Source organism: Carassius gibelio, chromosome B4 (genome assembly GCF_023724105.1).
Source record: "Carassius gibelio isolate Cgi1373 ecotype wild population from Czech Republic chromosome B4, carGib1.2-hapl.c, whole genome shotgun sequence".
Classification (NCBI taxonomy): Eukaryota; Metazoa; Chordata; class Actinopteri; order Cypriniformes; family Cyprinidae; genus Carassius; species Carassius gibelio.
Window position 1 is genome coordinate 16,998,717 of NC_068399.1, and position 23,506 is coordinate 17,022,222.

The 23,506-nt window shown below is 36.5% G+C and overlaps 2 protein-coding genes across 2 annotated transcripts; one reads left to right on the forward strand and one right to left on the reverse strand.

Moving 5' to 3' along the window:
- Nucleotides 1–35: 35 nt before the first annotated feature.
- Nucleotides 36–19,053, reverse strand: gnptab (N-acetylglucosamine-1-phosphate transferase subunits alpha and beta). The gene is made up of 21 exons (XM_052554832.1): nt 18,735–19,053; nt 18,443–18,528; nt 18,079–18,198; nt 16,907–16,957; nt 16,428–16,624; nt 16,087–16,151; nt 15,028–15,162; nt 12,451–12,612; nt 12,095–12,274; nt 11,731–11,901; nt 10,963–11,086; nt 10,624–10,830; nt 9,202–10,223; nt 8,405–8,604; nt 8,043–8,262; nt 7,356–7,469; nt 7,138–7,223; nt 6,966–7,064; nt 6,715–6,882; nt 3,817–3,907; nt 36–1,168 (listed from the first exon to the last, which is right to left on the reverse strand). Exons 1-21 carry the CDS (start codon nt 18,864–18,866, stop codon nt 1,097–1,099), a joined length of 3,702 nt encoding a protein of 1,233 aa, XP_052410792.1. The 5' UTR covers nt 18,867–19,053; the 3' UTR covers nt 36–1,096.
- A 1,047-nt stretch (nt 19,054–20,100) lies between these two features.
- On the forward strand, nt 20,101–23,283 carry dram1 (DNA-damage regulated autophagy modulator 1). The gene is made up of 7 exons (XM_052554840.1): nt 20,101–20,385; nt 20,949–21,016; nt 21,581–21,723; nt 21,954–22,131; nt 22,305–22,363; nt 22,467–22,559; nt 22,729–23,283. The coding sequence occupies exons 1-7, from the start codon at nt 20,255–20,257 to the stop codon at nt 22,771–22,773; spliced, it is 717 nt and encodes a 238-aa protein (XP_052410800.1). The 5' UTR covers nt 20,101–20,254; the 3' UTR covers nt 22,774–23,283.
- Nucleotides 23,284–23,506: the final 223 nt, after the last annotated feature.

The window sequence follows — 23,506 nt, forward strand, 5'->3', positions numbered from 1 at the left end:
AATGACATTTCAAAACAACAAGGCATAACAATGCATTCATGAAAGGTTTTTTAATGAATATATTTGGCTGTTTCATTACACTTCGGCGTTCAGATTATGTTCTTATTTCATTATTAAATTAGGCACCTGGTTGAACACAAAAGTGGTAAATTGTCAGTGTCGTTTAAAGACCTAAAATAAGTGTATTTTGACAATTATAGCAACATACATTTCCCAAATTAAAACCAAGATAGGCTTGTACATTACATTTATGTCTTTTCTAACATAATAAAAGTAAACAGGGAAATCCATCCCAGAACTGCATTCTGAAAAGGTTTGGGGTCAGTAGTTGTAACGTTTGAGCAAGCCAAAAAACGATTCCCTTAAAAAGACCAATGGAGGTGATGAGTTAATTCACACACACCAGGGCCACAGGCAGTGGCATCTGAATTTCAGACAAGGTCAGCATTTACATGTCCCACTAAGAGACAATCACGTGAAGGACTTGCGACATGCAGTTAAAAAGAGAAAGAGAAGGAAATGGCTCAATTTTGAAGATCCTTGTCCAAATTTCCAAGTATCAGGATTGCTGTTCGGTTTTAAATATGCTCCTGGAGATTTTGTGCCACTTTGGAATAAGCAAGAGTGAGAGACAGATTAAGACCAATGCAAAAAGCCAAACGCAAGGCCAAGAGTTCCAGCCGTGCATTAGAATCCACTTCTTTCATTCATGTGGAAAAGAAAGGCACTGCAAGGAAAGACAGGACCAAGGGGGCAAGAGAAAGAACAACAACAATTACATTCCCTTATAAATTCAAATCAAGACAAATTAAACGTGTAAAGTAATATGCCAAAACACTCAATTTGGGCCACTGAGTTCAGTTCACATTCAATACACAACCTGGAGTGTGATCGCAGGCTGAGAGAGAGTCGCTTGCCTCGAGGGCCACCGTGTGTCTCGCTTACACCCCTTTGTGGAGGAGGCCTGCACTTTGAAGTTTCTTCATCAGCTTCACCCATACAACTCCAAATGGGCATTTTCATCTGATGCCATTAACTGAAGTTCAGCTGTGGTACTTCATATTCACACAACACAACCTCTGTGAAAGGAATAACCTCACACCCGCTCGGGGTTTGTATCCTTGCTGACCCTGCGTCTGGGAAAGAGCCGCCGTTTCAACATGATCAGCTGAGGGACAGAGAGAAAAGGAAGAGCAAGGAGTGTCAACCAAACCTGTTATGAATGCTGTTCTGCAATTTCTGATATACATGGAGTATTGAATTCTAACTCATACACACACACACACACACACACACACACACACACACACACCTAAAAGATTATTAGGAACACCTGTTCAATTTCTCATTAATGCAATTATCTAATCAACCAATCACATGGCGGTTGCTTCAATACATTTAGGGGTGTGGTCCTGGTCAAGACAATCTCCTGAACTCCAAACTGAATGTCAGAATGGAAAAGAAAGGTGTTTTAAGCTATTTTGAGTGTGCCATGGTTGTTGGTGCCAGACGGGCCGGTCTGAGTATTTCACAATCTGCTCAGTTACTGGGACTTTCACACACAACCATTTCTAGGTAGGGCTGGGATAAACGATTATTTTTTAAACGATTAATCTAGCGATTATTTTTCCGATGCATCTATTAATCTAACGATTCATTTTTTCAGACCGATTCGATTTCGATTATCTCCCCATTAATTGACTACTAACAATTTATACATGTTGATTTACATATCTGAATGAAAAAAACATGAATTCCTTAACATTGCAATATATGTTTATTACTCTTAAAATTACAAAATAAAAGACTGACTAAGAATGCATTACTTTGCACTTGTATAGAGATAGCATTCAATAAAACCTTGAAAACACATAGCTTTCTGAACACATAGGGCCTAGCTTACTGAAAAAAAGTTATTCTTTCAGATGAAAACAACAACAACTTGATGTCTAGCATTCAATAAAAAAGGTCACCCAAAATACTTGTTTAGAGCAATTGAAAGAATACAGTAACCAATGTAAACTTCAGGGCTTTAAGCTAATACAGAGAGTGCTTTTCCAAAAAAAAAAAAAAAAAAAAAAAATTAACAGTGGGAGCCAGCAGCCTGTCATGGAGAAAAAAAAAAAAAATCTCTGAATGCTCCACGTGAAACTTTGGCGTTCCGCCCTTTTTCTAGCATTTGTGAAGCCACAACACGCACATCCTTGAGGTGAATAGGCTACAACAGTAGAAGACCCCACCGGGTACCACTCATCTCCACTACAAATAGGAAAAAGAGGCTACAATTTGCACAAGCTCACCAAAATTGGACAGTTGAAGACTGGAAAAATGTTGTCTGGTCTGAGGAGTCTCGATTTCGGTTGAGACATTCAGATGGATAATGCACCATGTCACAAAGCTTGAATCATTTCACATTGGTTTCTTGAACATGACAATGAGTTCACTGTACTAAAATGGCCCCCACAGTCACCAGTTCTCAACCCAATAGAGCATCTTTGGGATGTGGTGGAACGGGAGCTTCGTGCCCTGGATGTGCATCCCACAAATCTCCATCAACTGCAAGATGCTATCCTATCAACATGGCCCAACATTTCTAAAGAATGCTTTCAGCACCTTGTTGAATCAATCCCACGTAGAATTAAGGCAGCTCTGAAGGCGAAAGGGGGTCACACACAGTATTAGCATGGTGTTCCTAATAATCCTTTAGGTGAGTGTGTATATAGATTTATTTATTTGATAATTTATTCAGAAAAGTTTGACAAAGAAACATGCATCAGCGAACTGTTTTCCCCCCCATACCTTATGGAGAAGTGCTATTTAAAAATAAAAATAAATCAACTATTATTTTATTCATTTAAAAATGTACTTTTCAACTTTATAAATGTAGAAGAAAAAAAATCCATATTTACAAATGTATAATTGTTTAAACATGTATTTTAATTAATTCATTAATAAGAATGTAGCTAAAATGTTTGAAATTACGGTTAACTGTGAATAGAAAAAAAAACCTGGGGAAATAATTTAAGCTGACATATAAATAGACATATTTATATCCATTTAAATTTTGTTTAAATTTTTTAAACGATACTTAAATGCAATGATACAATAGCACATTAATAAATCATTGACTAAATCACATATAAATTGGATTAAAAAAACAAAAATATTTTTTTAATGAATACATTAATGTTTGGTTTCACTGCATTTTAAGTGGCACTTCAGAACTAGTAATAATGCATTTATAAAAACAAATATGAGAAAAATGAGTCAACCATAAGCAGGAATTCAATCAAGAGAAACAGGATGTGGCCAGACAAGTTAATGAGGAGGCTGTAAATCTGTTCTGAAGACTGTTATTAATCCATTTAATGTGTGTCTGTCTGAGATGAGGATGCAGCCAAACATGACATGCCTCTACATGCATGTCCACAGATAACATATAATCTCCATATTTGTACATCTGGTGAGTGTTCATATTACTGATCTGTCACTAAGGACAGATGAAGACAGACTGGTCTTTTAAAAGGTCACCGTGAACATTAACCTCTCCAAAAGACAGAAACCTGACCTCACAATTAATAGTGTCACTATTTGCTGCAAGCTGCCTGTTTGATCTATCATCAGGAAGATATTTTTGCCTTTACCATTTCCTTAAAAGAACACAGAGGGTTGCTGGGTAAAATTTGATATATTAATTGCTAAAGGTAATGAGACTAGCCAGAGTCCACTGTGTGTTTGTGTGTGTGTGAGAGAGACAAAGTGAAATGAAGAACAAGAGATAGTGGACAATGGACATGTAAGCTGACCCGAACTGACCTGCTCTGCAAAGAACGACAGGACAGTGAAGACGACTAGCGTCACCAGCACACAGTGGGTCCAGAACTTCAGCTTGTCTCTGTATATTCGCCTGTGAAACAGAAGATTAGCTCTGGTTAGCCTGTTACAAGATAGATGCTATAACTACACAATCTGGATCCAACATGAATCGTTATACATTGATAACACTAGCTAAAATATGTATTTCATCAGAGTACACAACAATATTTGATTGGCTGTCATTTGGTTTCCACTCCGAAGTGAACAGAAAAGTTTTGAATAGATCTCCAGGTATAGAATTCATCGCTGTGAAACTCCAAGTGAAGGAAATTGCAAAGCCTTTTAGAAATACAAGAGTCAATGTCAAATATATAATATAATGTGTATATTAAAATATACACTACTGTGTAAAAGTTTGGGGTTAATGGTTTTGTTTTTAAATCTTTTATGCTCACCAAAGCTGTGTTTATTTGTTAAAAATTACAGTAAAACCAGCAATATTATGAGAAACTACTGTTTCTCAGTGGGAAACTGGATGCTTAAACTTTTTTTTTTTTTTTTTATAAATCTTTTGTAATCTTTATGATCAATTTTATGCAGCACTGCTAAATGTTTTAATATAAAATAACTTTAAATATTAAATAAGAAATACACTTTAGAAATATTCAAATTCAAAAACACTATTAAATAAAAAGTAGCACCTTTAATACAGGGTACAGACCTCAATCACTGTTCCTTCTTTCAATAATAATAATAATAATAATAATAATAATAATAATAATAATAATAATGATTTATATAATAATACTATATGAATATATAATAATATTTATTCCCAGGTAAATCCATTTTATTTAAATTCTAAAATATATTTTCTATTCTAAAATATATTTTAAAAAATAATAATAATTCATAAATATCACTATCAAATGATCAGATTTCATATTAAATTATCTGGTACTGTACTTAGATACATTTTACTGACCTCGACAGGCAGCTCTACAGTGATACATTATGACTTCAGATTGGTGGACAAGTTATTAAATATTACTAAACAAATTTGTTGAAAAAGGAAAATATAAATAAATAGATGAATAGATCAGATTATTAATAATATAATAGATAATTAAAAACATGCCCGCATTGTAACAGCGAGCTCATTCACTGCTGTCAGCACACAAGGGCAGGAATGGTGATGCTGTCTTAACTCTTGCCAGATTCAGAACCGTATATTTTTTAAGTCTGTGATTGACAGTTCACAGTGACTCAAGTTCTGATGTCATGCAGCAGGCTGTCGGAGGTGAGAGGGTGACAAGGTGACATCATCTGTGAGGAACACAGTCTGTTCCCCTTTTGTCACCAGCGTGTTTGTGTCTGACAGAGCCAATCTGCAGACACAGAGCTTTTAAAATCAGCCTATGAGGCTGCTCGAGCCTGGCAGTGCCCAAAAATAACCCTGGGCCTCAGGTCACACGCCTCTGATGGGGCTTAACGGGGCATCTGGGTGTAACAGAGAGACGCTCTGGCTGGTTGAGCATGAATGGCAAATGCACTACTCATAATTTCCAGCCTGTAACCCTCCAAAGGGGCAAAAGATACATAAACCCTTCTTCAACCACCTCCCCATTCCCAGAATTCCAGACTGTGCCGACAGCTATCATCCAACTTCACAGAGTGATGACAGGAAGGAACATTTACCAGTATTCACAAGAGTAAAGCAACAGAAACAGGCTATAAATCACACAACTTCACACAGCTAAATCTAAACAGACTTGTGAAACTCATTACAACAAAACCAAATATAGCCTCCCTCTAGACCAAGAAACCATTAACTTCAGGGACTAATGATCCGAAAGGTTTTGGAGACATGTTCTAAATCTCGTCAGGTGTAAACTGCTGTTTGAAGGCTTCAAATTGACTCAAAATATTGGATGAATCAATCAGTGATTCAGTTCGCTCGCCCTCATGTTGTTGCAAGCAAATATGGCTTTCTTCAATGAAACACAAAAGGAGATATTTTGAAGAATGTGCTGGCTGCTTTTTAATGCAATAAGTGAAACTTAAAACGGCTTAAAGACTGAAAATGTTGTTTGCTCTTTACATAAAGCGATTACATGACATCTGAATCATAGTGCATAAATTAAATGGACTACTTTAATGGCATTTTGCATCCTCACTGAGGATACATATGTGTGCAAATTTAAAAATGTAAATCAATTTAATCAATACATTTTTGAGGCTTGACAATTCTAGTACCCATTAACTGTACAATTACATTTACATTTTATTTACCGAATACACTATTATAGCATTATTTATTACTCTGAAATGGTTTTAATTTGTATATTTTCAGTTTCTACTTTATTTTAAAGGGACAGTTCACCCCAAAATTTTAATTCTGTCATTAACTACTCAGCCTCATGTCATTCCAAACCTGTAAGACCTTCGTTCATCTTCGGAACACTAATTAAGATATTTTTGATGCATTCCGAGAGCTCTCTGACCCTCCACAGACAGTAAGAATCCTTACATGCTTAAGGCTCAAAAAACGTAGCTAGGAGGTCGTTAATATAATACACGTGACATCAGGGGCGCAACTCTAATTTTATGAATCTATGAAAATACTGGCTGCTACGCCTTTATTCCAACACTTTTTCTCTTTATTTTTTCATGTCGGTTATTCAGTTTCACATTCATCTATTTTCTGCTTTTTCTGTAGAGGGTTTCACTAAACTTCCACCAGACTTGGTCTGTCCTGATCCGTTCTTTTCATAATTCAGATTGAGTAATGAAACCTGAGGCATGCACACAGACCTGTTTGACTCTTCTTTGTTAAATGCTCGGGTAAGTCTTCAAAACCAACATGCAATGAACGACTGTTTGTGACTAAATCCTTACCACTCCTGCAGCTCTGTCATGTGAAGGAAACGGTTTCTGTATTCCCTGGGCAGCTCAAACTGAGACGGCAACGGGAACATTGACTCATAGAAGTCCCTCAGTACAGCTTTGACTGTGCTGGCGTCCTTATGGATGTGGTCAATATTGTCATTCAGGCAGACAAACTTCCTGTAGGCCAAAAAAAGGGGCTTAAAGTAAGATAAGGCTTCCCAAAGTGTGCAAAAAACAGGAAGGAAAGCCCCTGAACGAACCTAGGGTTCTTCCTGATGTCATCGAGCTGCCCCACAACATGGGAGACGTTGGTCCGTATCATCTTAAAGGCGATCTCTTCCTCGCCCATAATTTCAAATCTGAAAAAAACAAGGGCCTGCGTAACTAAGAGCTCCAGCTGAAGTGTTTGTGGGAAGGTAATGAGAATCTTACTTGTATTTATTCTGGTCCTTGAAGGCTTTGTGGATCCTCTCTGTGATGGGTTTGCAGTGGGTTACTAAACCTTTTGTGACGGGCGGCTACAGGAACATCCAAACAGGGTTTTATTAACAGTACCAACAAATACCATTACGATTTTATAGCATACAGCCTGGTGTTGATCATTTAACAGATGTTTTGTGAGACCTTATAGTCTAATATTTGACTCTCACCATGCTGGGGTCGTAATAGGCCTCCTGGGTGGGTCGGACAGTATGGAGTTGTGTGAGGTTAGATGGAAGAGTCTTCGAGCAGTTTATAAGCATCTGCTCCAGACTGGTCAAATCCTGTTTAGAGTCAAATAAACAGATGTGCCTTTCCTCAACAGATGGCTAAGACAGACAATCATGTGGAGACAAAAAAAAAAAAATTGCTATACATGCCTTGTGTTCACTTCACAAAACCCCTTCCTGTTCTGTTTTGTACATATTTGAACATATTTTCCTGCTTTATTGTTGTGTTTAATATTTTAAAAAGTGTTTTAATATTTTTAATATAAATTGAAAGTGATACTTGTTTTTTTAAATAACGATTTACTTTAAATAGCATGTAAAAGGAAATAAATTAGACATTTAAAAACAAATTAGACTACATTAAATTAAAATATACGTGTCTGCATTTCAAATTAATGTATTAAATTAAATCAAATTAGACAACATATTACATAAAACAACTACATTTTAATTAAATTAGACTACATTTCAAATTACTCTTTTTAACTAAAATAGACAACATTTCAAATTAAATTTACATTTAAAAAAATAATTTGATTATATTAAAATACTAAATTGTAAATAATTTTTTCCTAATGTAAAAATCGTGTAATTTTCTCCATGCTGTGGCAGAAGAGTGGTATGTACCTGAAGGCTTAAGGGGAGTTCATGGATACGTGTGGCCAGCGTGCGAATCTCACGGTCAGAGAGCACGCCAGAGTGGTCTGTGTCGATTTCGTCAAACACTTCAGATATATTGAGCTGCTGCACCGCACTCATCAAGAAGTAGAAATAAGAAAATGCAAACTGCATGTCCTCTGAGTGACGCACACGGTGGAACGAGGTCTTATCAAACTCCTGAGGGAAGCTGAAGGAGAAAGACATCAAGACAAAAGAAAGAACTTTTGAAGACGTCTAAATTTCGGTGGCCAAAATTTTGTATCCATAGACTAACATTGAACTGATACATAAGTGTGTGTTTGTGTGTGTATATGTGTTGGGACTCTTACGTGTCCTGTAGCTCCTGCATGATGAGCCTGTCAATCATGTGAGGCATGTGGGCGGGCACTTTGCGGGAAGTGAAGCCGAACTGAGCATTCAAGAGTCTGTTGACATAGCGGAGTGAATCAGCAAAAGTGTCCCGCAACCTGCGTCCAGTGGCCGTCCCGTCAGCTGCATACTGCAGTTCACTCTGCAGACGCTCTTCTTCCTGTGATGCACAAAAAAGATACACACATACTGATCAGGAGAGATTGCAATGCTCAATGGGGCTGCAAGAAGTCCTGCTTTTCAGTTACAAGAACCAACTGGCTTTTTGTTTACTCTAGAACATTGGTTCTTAACAAGGGGCCACAGAAAACTTCCAATGGCACTGCAGGATGATAATAATAATAACAATAATATTTATTTATTTGTCTTCTCTATTAATATAACAAGAAATCTATCTATCTACTAATATTAATGTTTATATTAATAATATTTTTATTTTAATATTTAAGTTAATATTTTATTAACTTTATAAATCTAAATATTAACATCAACAATTAAAATGGAAAATAACAAAATTAGATCATTTTTCTCTTCAATATCTAGTTTTAAGAATAATAAACTTTATTAATGTATAACATTACATTTTAACTTAACATTTATGTTTCCCCAAAATAAGTTGTTTTACTTTTTTTTAAAGGTTAAAATATTATATTAAAGGTGGGAAATTACTTCAAAAGCTGACATTTTTACAGGATTGAGTGTATTGAGTGTATGTGTGTATATGTATGGGACAAAAAGCTGTAGAACTACGTCTCACCTCCAGCAGATCCTGAAAGAACTTCCTCTTCTCCCATGGAAGGAAACCCCGGTCCAAGCCAGAGATGTAATACTGAAGTTTACGACCCACTGGCCGCCCGCGGAGGTGGGCTTCATTTTCTGAATCTCTCTCTTTAGACAAGTTCCCCATCAGAGTGCTGAGAAGCTTCGATGCGAGGGGTTTCTCTATGCCGAACAATCTTGACTGAGCCTTCGGTGTAACACCATCAATCTGAACTGGGACAAGAGACAGAGAGTTTTTCTTGCTTTCCTCATCTCCATTTGCTCGTTTTACCCTCGCTGCTCTTTCATCCTGATGTTGACTGATTACAGAAGGCTTCTGGTCTTCATTCGAGTGTTTTGCTTCTATGTCCTGGTCTTGTTTTTCAGAGCCTTTATTGTTTAGTAAAAGTTTAGCTTTGTCTTTGTATGGCCCCAGCAGCACTGCTTTGGTCAAATTAAAGCCTTTAATAGTAATGTCACCTAATATTAGCTTCTCGTTCAGCTTCTGTAACTCAAGCTTCACTTCCTCAGGCAAAAGAGATTCATTTAACGCAGGCACCTGTACAGTCTCTACACCGCCATGGGCTTTCTCTCTAACTCTTGGGCCTTGTTTTTCTTTGGGAACATTTTCAAACAGGACCACTGGTTCTGGGGTCACCGCGGTCGGTTTGGGCTCCTCGTCTTTCTCCTGCACCGGAGCGGATACGTTGGATCTGGGGAGCTCTCGGGTATCCACTGCTACAGAGAAAGTCATGGTGAAGTCGTGGTTATTCGCGTCCTGAAAGGTGATGTTGTAGTGGATCTGAGTGGCGTTGTGTCCGGGCAGCAGCAGCAGGTGGATGGTCTTCCATTTGTTGGCGACAGAAGTGTGACGGAGCACTGGGTTATCAGCGACCTGTGCCTCGGACACACGGTTAGCCAGGCCTGAGAAGCTAAGATACGGTCGGAGCTCTCCCTGAGGCAGGGTGTAAAGTGTGTGGTTCCTCCGAAGGACGACACGGTGCAACTGGTTGAAATTATCTTATAAATGCACAAAAAACAGATAATTAGTTCAATCAATTACTACTAGACTTAATAAGAAATACTCAAGTGGGGCCAGGAAACATGGAGTTTTACATTAAAGGCTTGCCACATATCCAGAACAGTTCAAAAATACACAGAGAACCTCTCCGATGCTATTCATATTAATGAAAAGGATGAGTAGGGTCACATGTCCAGCCTTGTACAAAGTGTGTACACAGTGTGTAAATCTGTGTTTTATTCTTTTAATTTAGTTACATTTGTTCTGATCAGGGGCGTGGCTTTGATTTTGCAAATGATGGGAACATAAAACAGCCCTTTAAATTATATATATGGTCCTACTGTATTAGAGACTGGAGGGACTGTCAAAATCTGTCGAGAACAACTGGTCAAAACTCACCTTGTCCGCAGTCACCAACATCGAACCCACATGCAAGAACGTTGCACGCCTGGTCACAGAATTTATCAGCCAACCAAGAGTTAGCGCAGCCTTGATTACAGAAGGACACGCCTCCCAATCCTCCGAGACCACCGCCGAACTGCCAAGGCTGCCCGCCTCCGATCACAGCACCACCCACTCCTCCGAAACGACTGCTGCCTGCAGTACCTGCATGGACAAACCAGGAAATTATAAAACGGATATAAAGACGGGATTAGAAATATGCAATTGGTTCAAATAAGTGAATAACAACAGAATTGTTGTATGTTATTCTGGGGTTAAATGACGGTGTCAAAGTACCTTGACAGTCTCCTCCATCCCAATCACATGCAGAGTTGTTGCAGGCCTTGTCACAGTAGCCGTCTTTGATCCAGGAGCCTGGGCAGCCCTCGGCACAGTTTGGTACAGGCCAGGTGAGATACACCTGTGAACAGAGAAAACACTCAGGTCATTATCAAGGCCAAATGAGTTTCTAATGGAAAGATTATATGTTTAATAATATAAATATCTTCCCTTCAAAAGTTCAGATTTTTCAAACTCTCTTCTGCTCACCAAAATTGGTCTCTACTTTAATAATATTTTAAAATAGAATTTATTCCCATGATGCAATGCTGAATTTTCCGCAGAATTAATCCAGTCTTTAGAATCAAAGAATCCTTCAGAAATCATTCCAATGAGCTCATCTGCTGCTCATGAAACATTTCTAATTATTATTAATGTTGAAAACAGTTGTACTGCTCTATGTGAAAACCATGATATATTTGTTTCAAGATTTTTCCCTTTTATCAATAAAAAGTTCAAAAGAACATATATTTGAAACAAATCTCTTACAATGTAAAGGGACTTTGCTGTCACTTTTGATCAATTCAATTAATTTCTTTTGAATAACATTAATAATTTCTTTAAAAAGAACCAAAATATTTTGAACAGTAGAGTATGCATTCATAGATCTTTCTGTATGTATGCAAAATTTCCCTTTTAAATGTGCATTTATTTTACTTCAGCTATGTGCATAAACTGTTAGACATGCGGTTCGAATAATAGAGACAGATAGGCAGTCTTTCTGACCTTTTGACCTTTAGAGTGGCTGTAGAAGTCATCAGGCCACACATCCTTGCCAAACATGACGTCATCATTGAGGTAGATGAACTTTTGAGAGAGTCCTGGGATTCGGTGAATGTGAGTCTCTATGGCAGGAGAACTGAATGTAGGCAGGTGGGTCTGGTTCTGAAAAATGTCCTGAGAGACAAACACAAACGACGACGACAAGACACACAAGACTTTGTCCATTACTGTAGGTTTTATATAAATACACCCAATAGTAGTAATAGAATGCATTACAGCACACGCTAATAAAAACAAGGACGTCCCTTCTGAAGATCGTTTAGAAATGTAAGTCTTTACTGGTCATCCAAGGGTTTGCAAAGCTCACCTGGTGAGTAATCACCGAAACACGAGGGTTATCCAGGTTTAGCCAAGACGGTATCTGTCCATTGGTTACGATAAAGATGTGCCGCACCCATGGTGCGTGTTTTTCAATAGAACGCAGTGAATAACGCAGCTCCTCATTGTCTTCAAAGCGACTGGCAGAAACATCCTCATCCTGTTTCGACTGAAAAAGAGTAAGGAGTAAGACTGTTTATTATGAAGTTATTTAATCTTATATATATATATATATATATATATATATATATATATATATATATATATATATATATATATATATATATATATATATAAGCACACATTGGCTTACATTTTTGTGTGAAATTACAGTAAAATGTGCACCTGTGAGATAGCGCTAAGGTCCCAGAAGAGGTATGCCGGACTGACTGTGAGCTCTTTTCCTTCCAACGTCAGGTTCTTCTTGGCCTGCTGGGTGAGGTCAGTAAAATCCTGCGCTGTGTTTAGGTGGAGAAGAGCAATACCGGCCTCCGAGTACAGCTGCAACTGAGATATATACACACACACATACAAACAGTCACTCAGCAGCACAGACTATTTAAGCGAAGCTGCTTATTCGCTTTCTTTACTTTTTAATTGCTGCTCATCACAGCTTCACAACCTGCATAGACCCTGCATTCACCCTTAACTGCATAGAAGTACTTTTACTGTTTTGGATGATGTTCATTTTCCCATCATTTCTAACTTCCTCTATCAGAAGGTTCTAGAAACACACCACAGCCATGTGACTGCCAGCATGCAGCCAAAACTCCTGCGGTGATGAGTTTGCTTGTGTGATCAGGTTTCCCTCAAATCAAGTTTTAACACTTGTCACAATGCTGTTTACAAGCAGAGGGTCTTCATTGTTACCGTTCCCATTCCTCCAGTTAATGCCAAAAGAAGACCGCAGAGAGTTAAAATAGATATCTATCAATAGCATTTACACAGAAAATGTGTTTCCAGGAACGCCATCACTGCTTTGTCTGATTGAAAAGGCTTTCTTCAGAAGTTTAGTGACTGCCTTCATCTCATTTAGAAAAACACGACCTGCAGAACCCAAATAGTTGAGGGGGGAGTTTTTGTATTTCTAGGTCCATATTTTATGTACAATATAGACAACAGGCTAAATAAAATGTTTTAAACCTAATTAGTTAATTATGTAATTAGTTAATATTTTATTAAAACAAACGATTCTGAACCAAAACACTAAAAGAAAATTGTTGCATATTTATAACAAAGACATTATTTATGAATAGATTTTCCAATTGAGGACATCCCCAAAGGGACAATTTGCTAGATTTAGCTTACTTCTGGTGACAAATTTGTCCCCAACCTATAAAAAAGTAGATTCCCCACACACACACATACACACACACACACACACACACACACACACACACACACACACACACACACTTCACCGGCAGTATTTCTTGTGTAACAGTGTGTGCATTGGACAGAGGTCAAGGCAGAGCTTTCATCAACATTGCAAACAGGCTAACACAAACTATAAATACAAGTCATCTCTAAACACTCAACTTCTCCCTCACTCTCTCTTTCTTTATCTGTTCCTCAGCTTCATCCTTTGCTATATTACCTTATGTGACCCACATTTGGATTGTAGATGCATACAATACTAAAAGGAAAAAACCCTACAGAAGACTCCATCGTTCTGATTGGAATACAAGAATGAGCAGAACAAGATAGACAAGGAAAGTTGTGGAAATTTCTGTTAGATGGAGGGAATAGGAAAACATTTTTAAGATAAGAGTTACAGAGGGTATGCAAGTGAAAAAGCAAACAAATACAAGAACAAAAGAAAGTAGCATGAATGAAATCAAGCAAAAATCTAAATAAGCCAAGAACACACACACAAACTACAAGGAGCAAAAAATGGAACAAAAAAATCAAAAACAATCTTTTGCAAACAAGATTAAAGAAAGAAAAAAAATAATCAAAGATCAAACTAAAACAAGCAAAGCTGAACAAAAGCAAAGCAAAGTGAATGAAAACAAGATAATTAAAAAGTCAGACAAGAAACAACAAAACTAAGCAAAGATAAACACAAGAAACAAACAAAAGCAAGAACAACCTTTTGGAAGTAAGAATAGATTAAATAAAGCATAGACTAAAACTAACAAAGTCGAACAAAAGCAAGAACAAATTAAATCAAACAAAAGTGACTGAAATCAAGCTAAATCAAAACAAAACCCATATGCAAACAAGAATAAATCAAAGTAACCAAGAATGAACACAAGAACAAACAACAGCACATACAAATAAAAGCAAGGAAAAACAAAAACAAGCAAAGACGATCAAAGGGATTCATGAAGGTAAGGGTGGAAGAAACAAAAACAAGCTAAAGCAAAAACAAACAAGAGAAAGAACAAACAAAAGCAAGCAAGTACAAAGCAAACAAATAAAGTATTGTGAGGTATACAGAGATCTGTGGGGAAATAAAGGAGAAGTAGAGATAGAAGGTCATCTAAACCCTGATGCCTTCTCCAAGTGCAGGCTGGCGCCAGGCCATTTCAAACAGTTGTTGTACTGTTAACACTCCTGTCAGTCCACTCAAGTGTCACTGTAATACCCTGAGCTCTCATCACATGACTGCAGACAGCAGGATGGAGCCCAAACACTGCCCTAACCAATGAGATAAACAACACACAAAACACTGATTATTATTTTATAGATCAATGGATGGGCAACGGTTATGCACCTCGATGGCAAGTAATAGTTCAATAAGACAAATATAGTAACTTCATTGGGGTTGTTGATGGATTCAGGTCTTAAAAAGCTCTCTGCAAGACTCAAACTGGAAACACGCAGAGATGGCCGTGTCTTTCAAATGGATCTTGTGTGTCACCTTGTGGTTATTTTGAACACCGCACTCTACAGATTGTTTTATTTGAGAGGTTTTACCTGTTTGATTTTACTGGTCACCACAGCTGGTAGTTTGACCCTGAGCTGCTCAGTTTCCTTCAGTGACGCAGGGAACCCGCTCAAGTAGGCCAGAGTTTGCATGCGGACCAGCCCCGGAGCCTCTTTATCAGTCGTCTGTTACAAAAACACACTTTTAGACTCCATGAGTTTCACAAGGATTTGTTTCACACACATGTGATGTAATCCATTATAATAACACCTACAAAATGTACAGTGATGTGGGTTGCCAGGAACAGGCTCAGGAATAAACTAATAAAACATTCATCCTCTTGTTCCTCTTGTTGGTTAAAGCATTACCATAAACATCATACAGCAGACATCACAACAACAAAAAAGTTCCCTTTTCTGTGAATGAAAGCATGAGTTTCTGGTTTTGTTCAGTTTTCTCCTTATATATGGGTGTGGGATATTCCTGCTCATGTTCCCTCTTTTTAGGTGGGAAGGTGACATACAAGAAACAAAATGGCAATCCATTGTATTCACATCTGTTTTGCAATATTTGATTATCAAAATCAGTGTACTTTTAGTATATCTTATATACCTGTTCCTGTAGCTCAAGTGGTAGAGCATTACGTTAGCAAGTGCAAGGTTGTGGGTTTGAAACCCAGGGAACAAATGTTAGGTGAAAATTAGCTTGAAGTCACTAAGCGTCTGCTAAATGCATTAATTTATTTAATTTAAATGCCTTTATAGTATTTATGAATATTCTGAAATAGATTTAATATGTATATTTTCAGATTGTCCTTTTCTTCACTATTAGCTTTACTAAATTAAATCATTATTTCAGTTTTAGACCAAGTAATTTTAGTACTCCAACCTGTTTAAATTCAGTTAGCTGCCAATGCTATTTCTAAGGTTTTTTTAGTTTTTGTAAGTTTATGTGATGTCATAAATCCACATTTTGGTGAAGCTGGAATTTAAAATGTCCGAGTGTCGTTCTGTTACGAGCAGCAAGCTGGAATTTTTCTAACGCTCAGAGTGACGTGGAAAGCAGAATTAGTCAATAAGGAGTGTTAGCACAGCAGTTATTATTCTCACCAGATAACCTCTGCTGATGGAGTGTGTCAATGCATCCTTCAAAGCGTCTGAATGGGCTTTTTCAGCTGCAACAGGACATAAAACTAATGTTAAGACTAACACTGAATCAGTTTTGTCCCTATTAGTGGACAATAAATGGTGAAGTATACAGATGTTGAATGTATGTAATTCTTAAGAGATTGCTTATATGCATAAAGAATTCATCGATTATACATTAATATTAATTAAATAATTATATTTTTATTCCCAACTTCCGTTTAGTGTGAGAGAGCATGCGAGTCTACTCTATTCAACATGTTGAGTCATACTCTATGAGGGTGAGAAGTAGGTCACAGTTGTACCTTCACCGTGGGAGTGGAAGAGAAGAACAGACACACTTGAGGAGGGGTGGAGAGGTTTGGACACTTGTAAGAGTTGTTTTGCAGTGGAGAATGCTACTGAAAGAGTTGGCAGCTCCTTCAATGTGATGTTGGCAGGAAGGGATGGATCCAGCACCAGCACAGGACCCATGATGCAGTGGGACAGCAGACATTCTGGCCTATCACAGGACACACAGACTGAATTAAAGCTTTGATCTAGAGCTAATCTTTATGAGAGACACAGCCATTCACACTGTTATTCTGTAGTGCAACAGCTGCTTTTCACACAGGAAAGCTCTGGTGGCATAAAAAACAACTGTGGCTGTGACAGAGGACCTGCCTGCTACTAAACAGGAAATGTATAAACCGCATAATATTTAGTTTGCTTCGTGTCCTGCAGACATATGAATAGGATAAGAGTGAAATGAACCCTGGCTTATTTACTTCTTTAAAACACTCACCTTCCCTTAGGAGCTTCAGTTATTTCAGAGTCATTTTTTCCAAGACGCTCCCTAAAAAAACAGCACATAAAACACTTTTAAACATCTTGAAATACTGCTCTTCTGACATTCACACTTCTGTCAGCACTGCCAAATTAAGATGGGTGTGTCCCACCATAGTAAACACTAAAATACAGGACACAATCAATTCTGCATAGAAACTGCACATACTAATATTAAATCTGCATTTTTATTTGATTAGCTTTGGATGCTTGTGGATACAGTGCACAAATATTCAAAAGCCACGAGATGTTAAACCTTTGCCCCTTACTCAAAATTCAATATTCACAATCTTCTTTTGCAACAGACAGGTGTGCAATGAAAAATACATAATAACAAATATATCAAAACTAAATATTAAATAAAATACATTTGTGGTAGTAGTATTCCTGTTCAAGAAGTAAAAAAAAAAAATAATAATAATATAAAAAATAGAGTTTTTCCTCTTTATGATTTAATAATGAATGTAACAAGCGATTAAATGAATGTGATCAAATTAAAACCATGCACAATGTGGTAAAGCATGTCATTCAAAACACATTGTTTTGAACGAATTAAAATTAAAATAAAATAAATGAATACAATATTATGATTAGTAGTAGTGGTGGTTGTAGTAGTAGAAGTAAAAATAATAACAAAGATGATAATAATAATAATAATCCTTTTTTAAAGTTAAAATAAACATTATATATTGTTTCCTTTATTATTTAATTATCCATTGGCATGCAAAATGTTTAAAACATTGTAAAACATGTAAAACATTACATTTGTGTAATTCAAAATACAATGTTTTTCTATTATAAAGCAAAAACAAACATGTTGATTATTTTTTTATTTTGAGGTTTATTAACCCAGTAATCAAATGGTTAAATAAATACAATCAAATGTCCACCATTCAGAATGTTCTAAACCATGTGTAATTCAAAATACATCGTTTTGAATAAAAAAAAAAAAGAATTAACAGTACTAGTAGTAATAGTAATACTGTTTTAAAGTTAAAAAAGACACATTATGATTTATTTATTTAAGTGGTTAAACAAGTACCATCAAATTTCTCCTCAATCCCAATCTCTCCTCGGATGAGGATAAATGAGTACTACACTAATGGTGTGTGTGGTTTATAGGCGGAGTACCTCAAGGCCTTCTGTTCATCTTCCAGCTGCTGTCTCACAGCACGAAGTTCCTTCAGCAGGTCCACGTCTGTGCCGTTTACCCAGGTGTAAACCACATCAATGGGCATTGGTAGGCAAAGCCTGCAATTATACAAGCATATGAAGCAAGGTAGGAACATGATTCCAGAAGCATATATATGGAAAGATTTTTTTTTTAATCATGCATTTAAAATGTTTATCACAGTAATGGCAGACTGAGCTGAATTAGTCATTCTCAGATATATTAAGCATGCGATAACTGTACCCTTTTAAAGAGAGTGATCAGTTAACACGTGACTTTATTACTGTGCATGAATGAAGCTGGTGTCTTTGATCTGTTGCTCACCTTGTCTGAAAGGACTTTCCTGCAACATTATCTCTGTAGGAATCAAACAAAACATGGTACTGATCTCGACTCCACTCCACCACAACCTGCAAACCAAACCAGCCAGTTAATACACAACCCTTAAACCTCACTAAAAATGTTTACGTTTGATTTGCAACCACTATATAGCAGGTCATAGTCAGATAACACGATCAGCTTTTATTAGCAATCAGTGATTGACACGTTATGCAAAGATGAGAGGATACACGCATGGCAGTATACTTCTGAACTGAACCCTACTTAGTGTACATACCTCTCCAAACTGAAAAGCAGACACTATCATTAGGACTAGTCCTCCGAAGCACAGGTACAGTCCATAGCGATGAGACAGACAGGTGTAGGTCTGCCGCTGCAGAAGTTTAAGCACCGAATTAATGATCATCATGACTTTCCCCGGCCATCAACATCTCCTCCGCCATAAACACTTAATGAGGACACATGTTTCCCTCGGGGAAATTAAAAATAGCTTAATTCCACTAAAACATACTGTCACATGATCGCATGCTCAACAATCAAACGCTGTAGTTCCTCATTGGTAGTGATCAGGTGATGGTCGGAGGCTAACTTCCAGTATATCTATGTCCATGGCAGACTCGCTCGCGCCCTCTATCGATCTGGAGGACGATCACTTCATGAATTAAAATAATAGGCCTACATTTAAATTGCTTTATAAATAATTGTATAAAATATTATGAAACTTAGATAAATGCAATTAATAAATAAATTGTAATAAATTATTTAAAACGTATATCATTTATAACATACCATTTAAATGAATATTTAAATAGTTTTAGTAACTATTTAAACTTTTTTTAGTATATATATATATATATATATATATATATATATATATATATATATATATATATATTAAAAACAATAAAGTATTTAAAAAAATAAATATTTACATTTATAAAACTGTTTGAAATCATTTGTGTTAAAAGATAACCTATAAGCTTAAGGGTATAAAAGCTAAATGTAAGAAAATCTGTTCTGTTTTATTTAAGAATCCGTTTTATTATTTCTTGAATGTAGGGATATTAACAATATAATAGAGGATAAAAATTCTTGATTGGGTTTTAAATGTATTTTTAATGTGCATTATATTAACCCCATACAACTGCGGTTGTTATTGTTTGCAATGGATTATTAAATCTAACTTCCAAAATATAGATTGTATTATTAACCCTTATATTGGTTTGTGCTTTACACTTTTTATGTAATATGAGCCCCTAGTAAAATAATAATAATTGTGTGTGTTGTGAACAGAAAATGGGCATAATAATAATTTAATGCTCTCTTTTTGTTTGACTTTTTCTGTTTTCAGTAGCCATTTAAAGACATCTTGCTCAAAAATATTGTAATGCCAGCTTTCAAATTTCACCTGCAAATAGCTGACAAATAACTAAACACAATTCATTTCTTAAGCCATCATGGCAAAGTTTGTGTGTGTGTGTGTGTTTTCATGTATGTACATTAAAAGTGAACAGAGAGATTTAATGTATTAATGCAGTAAACGAAAGAAAGAACTGATCTGTGCGTTGTTCACATGTGCTAGTGGTAACAGTATATGGGTAAAACAATGAGGAAGAGAAAGATTCCCAGTGAACACGTGACACTGTAGATACAGTTATAAACGTCGAGTAATTGTACATAGTTCACACAGTATTTGTTCAGTGAAGTTTCCGTGTCTTTATGTCTGATCTCTGCTGTCCACTTCGCTTTTGTCTCGGTGGATGGTGATGCACCGATCACACCCAGCCCTGAGGAGAGATGTTTTGGTTCATGCAAGGAATGTGCTTTTTACCTACTTTTCTGGTAATCTGGTCATCGAGCACGTTCATTATATCTTACATCATCGCATTATTTCGACGAGATGTTGATGTTGTCCTTCCTTATATAAGGTATGTCACTTGTCTTTTTATCTTGAGCTTGATTTAAGTTTGGTTACACATCTGGACTACACGACTTCACAACTCTTAAAATAACAGAAACCAGAAATAGCGTATAAAGTTACGATGTTAGGAACAAGACTAAGTTTTATGTTTTAATCTGGTATTTATATAAAGCTGACAGATATAAGAATCTGAATCTGAACAACAAAAAAAGTTTTTGCAGTCAGTTCGTTTAGTTTCGTTTTCTAGTCAAAAGTTGAGTGTTGGCTCGAGTTCAAAATCAGTATTCAGTGCAGGAAACAGGACAAACTCTTTAAAAACGACAATATTATATTATAAATAAATATATTTAACAATGATTAAACCCTATATTAATGAATAATAAATATTTTTAATTCAAAGTCATGTATATGTAATGGTCATTCAGTATTATTGTCAGTCAGTAAACTGTGGAAATTGCATGTGTTTTTAAATATAAAATATTGCACGTTTATGATTAAATGTTTCTGAATTGCTTCACAAATATGAATGTTCTTTATATTATTATTATTTCTGTTAATGTCTCTGAAAAGTGACACGGGGGCCACTCCGCCGGAGAGCTGTGTGTTTGGATTCATGTCGACGGTCACTGCCTTTGCAGGTATGACTAACAACCAGTCATCTGATTTCACTTTGATTTGATTTCATTTCCAGCTCATAATTCAGAAAGTGCGAATCCCCCACCTGCAGCTTCAGGGAACTCCTTGTGATTAGGCTTTCTGTGTGTCACAACCAATGGGAAATTACACAACTTGAAGTCAGCCGCAAACGGCTTGGTTTTGACATGTGAGGGGAAAGCAGTGGGAATGTCTCAAGTGTACTTTTCTTTAGTAACAGTGGAATAGCACTCAATCTGGTCTCACTTCTCTTTCTGCTGAAAACGAAAAAAAAACTATTTTCCCCATCCGTGACCCAGCTGGAGTTCAGTGTGTTATAACACAGCACCACAACTAAAACCTCAAGCAACTGCAGAAATGAAACATAATGCCAAATCACAGAGTAGCACTGCAACAACCATCATAGCAACTCTACTGAATTCATGTTGAAACTATTTTTTTAGTGCATTATCCTGCTTGTAGTTGCATTCTGTTTAAATGCATGAGTGAATATTCTGTTACAGCAATTTCCACTATAGTTTTAATCCGTAACATCTATTGTTTTCCAGCCTTTGCTACTATGTATGCTGAATATAAATTTGTGGAGAGGGTCCATGAGAGAACCGGCGCTGTGTCCCCTTGTCTGAACAAGGTTGCTTTTGCTTTTGGCATCGTCTCATGTGTCGGCATGTTATTGGTGGCTACATTTCAGGTATATCTAGCTCAGCCGAGAATTTTTGACTCGCTTTTTGACACAATGTACTTCCAAAAAAAGATAGTTCTAGTGTGTTTTATCCATAAGTCGCTGAGATCCAAAACTGCTTTGGACCTCACTGAACAGACAAAAACATAATATCTCACTGAAGAAAGAAAGTCATACAGGTTTGGAAGGAAATGCTACCTCTCTCTTTAATGGTGCTCATGTATGCTGTTGTGTTCTAGGAGACGACGGTGATGGCAGTCCATGATTTCGGTGCTTTACTATTTTTCTTATCTGGGGTTATATATGCTGTCATTCAGTGTGTGATATCATACCAAGGTCTTCCTTATGGATGTTCTAAGTTTATTTGCCATTTCCGTGTGTTCTTCGCTGGACTGGCCGCTCTAGCCGTATTACCCAGTATCCTTTCCCAGCGGTACAAAATATGCTGTTGGTTGGTTTTTCTGGTGTAGATTGGCATCTGCTTACATGGCTGGTCCAGTATTGTGATCACAACATGCTGGTTTTCCATGTAAAGAGATGCACTGTTTATATTTCAGATCAAACTGATTGTCTTTAACGCCTCCTTCCAGCAATTTTTTGTGCAATTCCCGTCGGAACAAGCAAACTTCACTGGGACACCAATGATAAGGTAGAGTTCATGTCACTAACCACACATTCCAGTGGTTGCATTTTAGCAAAAAATGCATTGCTGAATGTTTAAAGTTGCTTGTCTTGTTTCCCTGCTTCTAAAGGACTACACACTTCATATAGCGAGTGTCGCGTGCGAATGGATCACTACTTTCAGTTTTGTCTTCTTCTTTTTAACATACATCAGAGAGTTCCAGGTGAGCATATAAAATTAGACTTACACTGTTATTTAAAAGTTTGGGGCTTGACTTGACTTCTGCATAGATGCATTCATCGAAAGTGAAACTAATCAAAGAATTATATTCATTTGGATTCCTTTTAGTGCCTCCAAGACCATATTAACATTTCTTTTATTTCTTTTTACAGCAATTCACACTGAAACTGACTGCTAATTTAATGGAGTATTCCTGACCATGACATCATACCGTTACTGAATGTTTCAACGTTTTTTTGCATTTTTAATAGAATTGTATTTTTATACAACTTACTACCTTTTTCATGTTGAAAGATCTGCTGAAGTACTGTGTAATCATTGGCAGTGTATCATTTTTGTAGCTTGTATTTTGTTCTAGAAAAAGGGCATAAACATGTACTTGAAATATAACCACTTGGTGCCTAATAATCTATAAAGCTTTGCTGCCTCATATTGATTCTTATTTTAGAATGCATTTATGATCAACCAAGACAGAATAGTTGAGTAATCCGCATTACTGTCAATCAGTCTTTGCTGTGTTTATAGTTTGAGCTTCTTGCTTTATGTTGTTTTACTCCATAATCATTTTGAAAATTCAGTGCAGCTGAAAGTGAGCAATAGGTGTGTTTTAATCTTGCACTTTATGAAGTGGAATGCAAAAATGTCCATGCTTGCACAATGTGTCTGACTTTGTAATTGTGAAATAATAAAAACACATGATGATGTTGTGCATGACTAAAAAAAATATTGAACTTATATATAAAAAAAATAAAACTTCATATTTGCTCACTCACACACACACACAGACACACACTCTCTCTCTCTCTCTCTCTCTGAAGGATCATGTGACACTGAAGAGGAATGGCTGAATCACAAGAATAAATTACATTTTAAAATACATTCAAATATAAAACATTAATTGAAATAATACATTCAAATAGTAATCATATT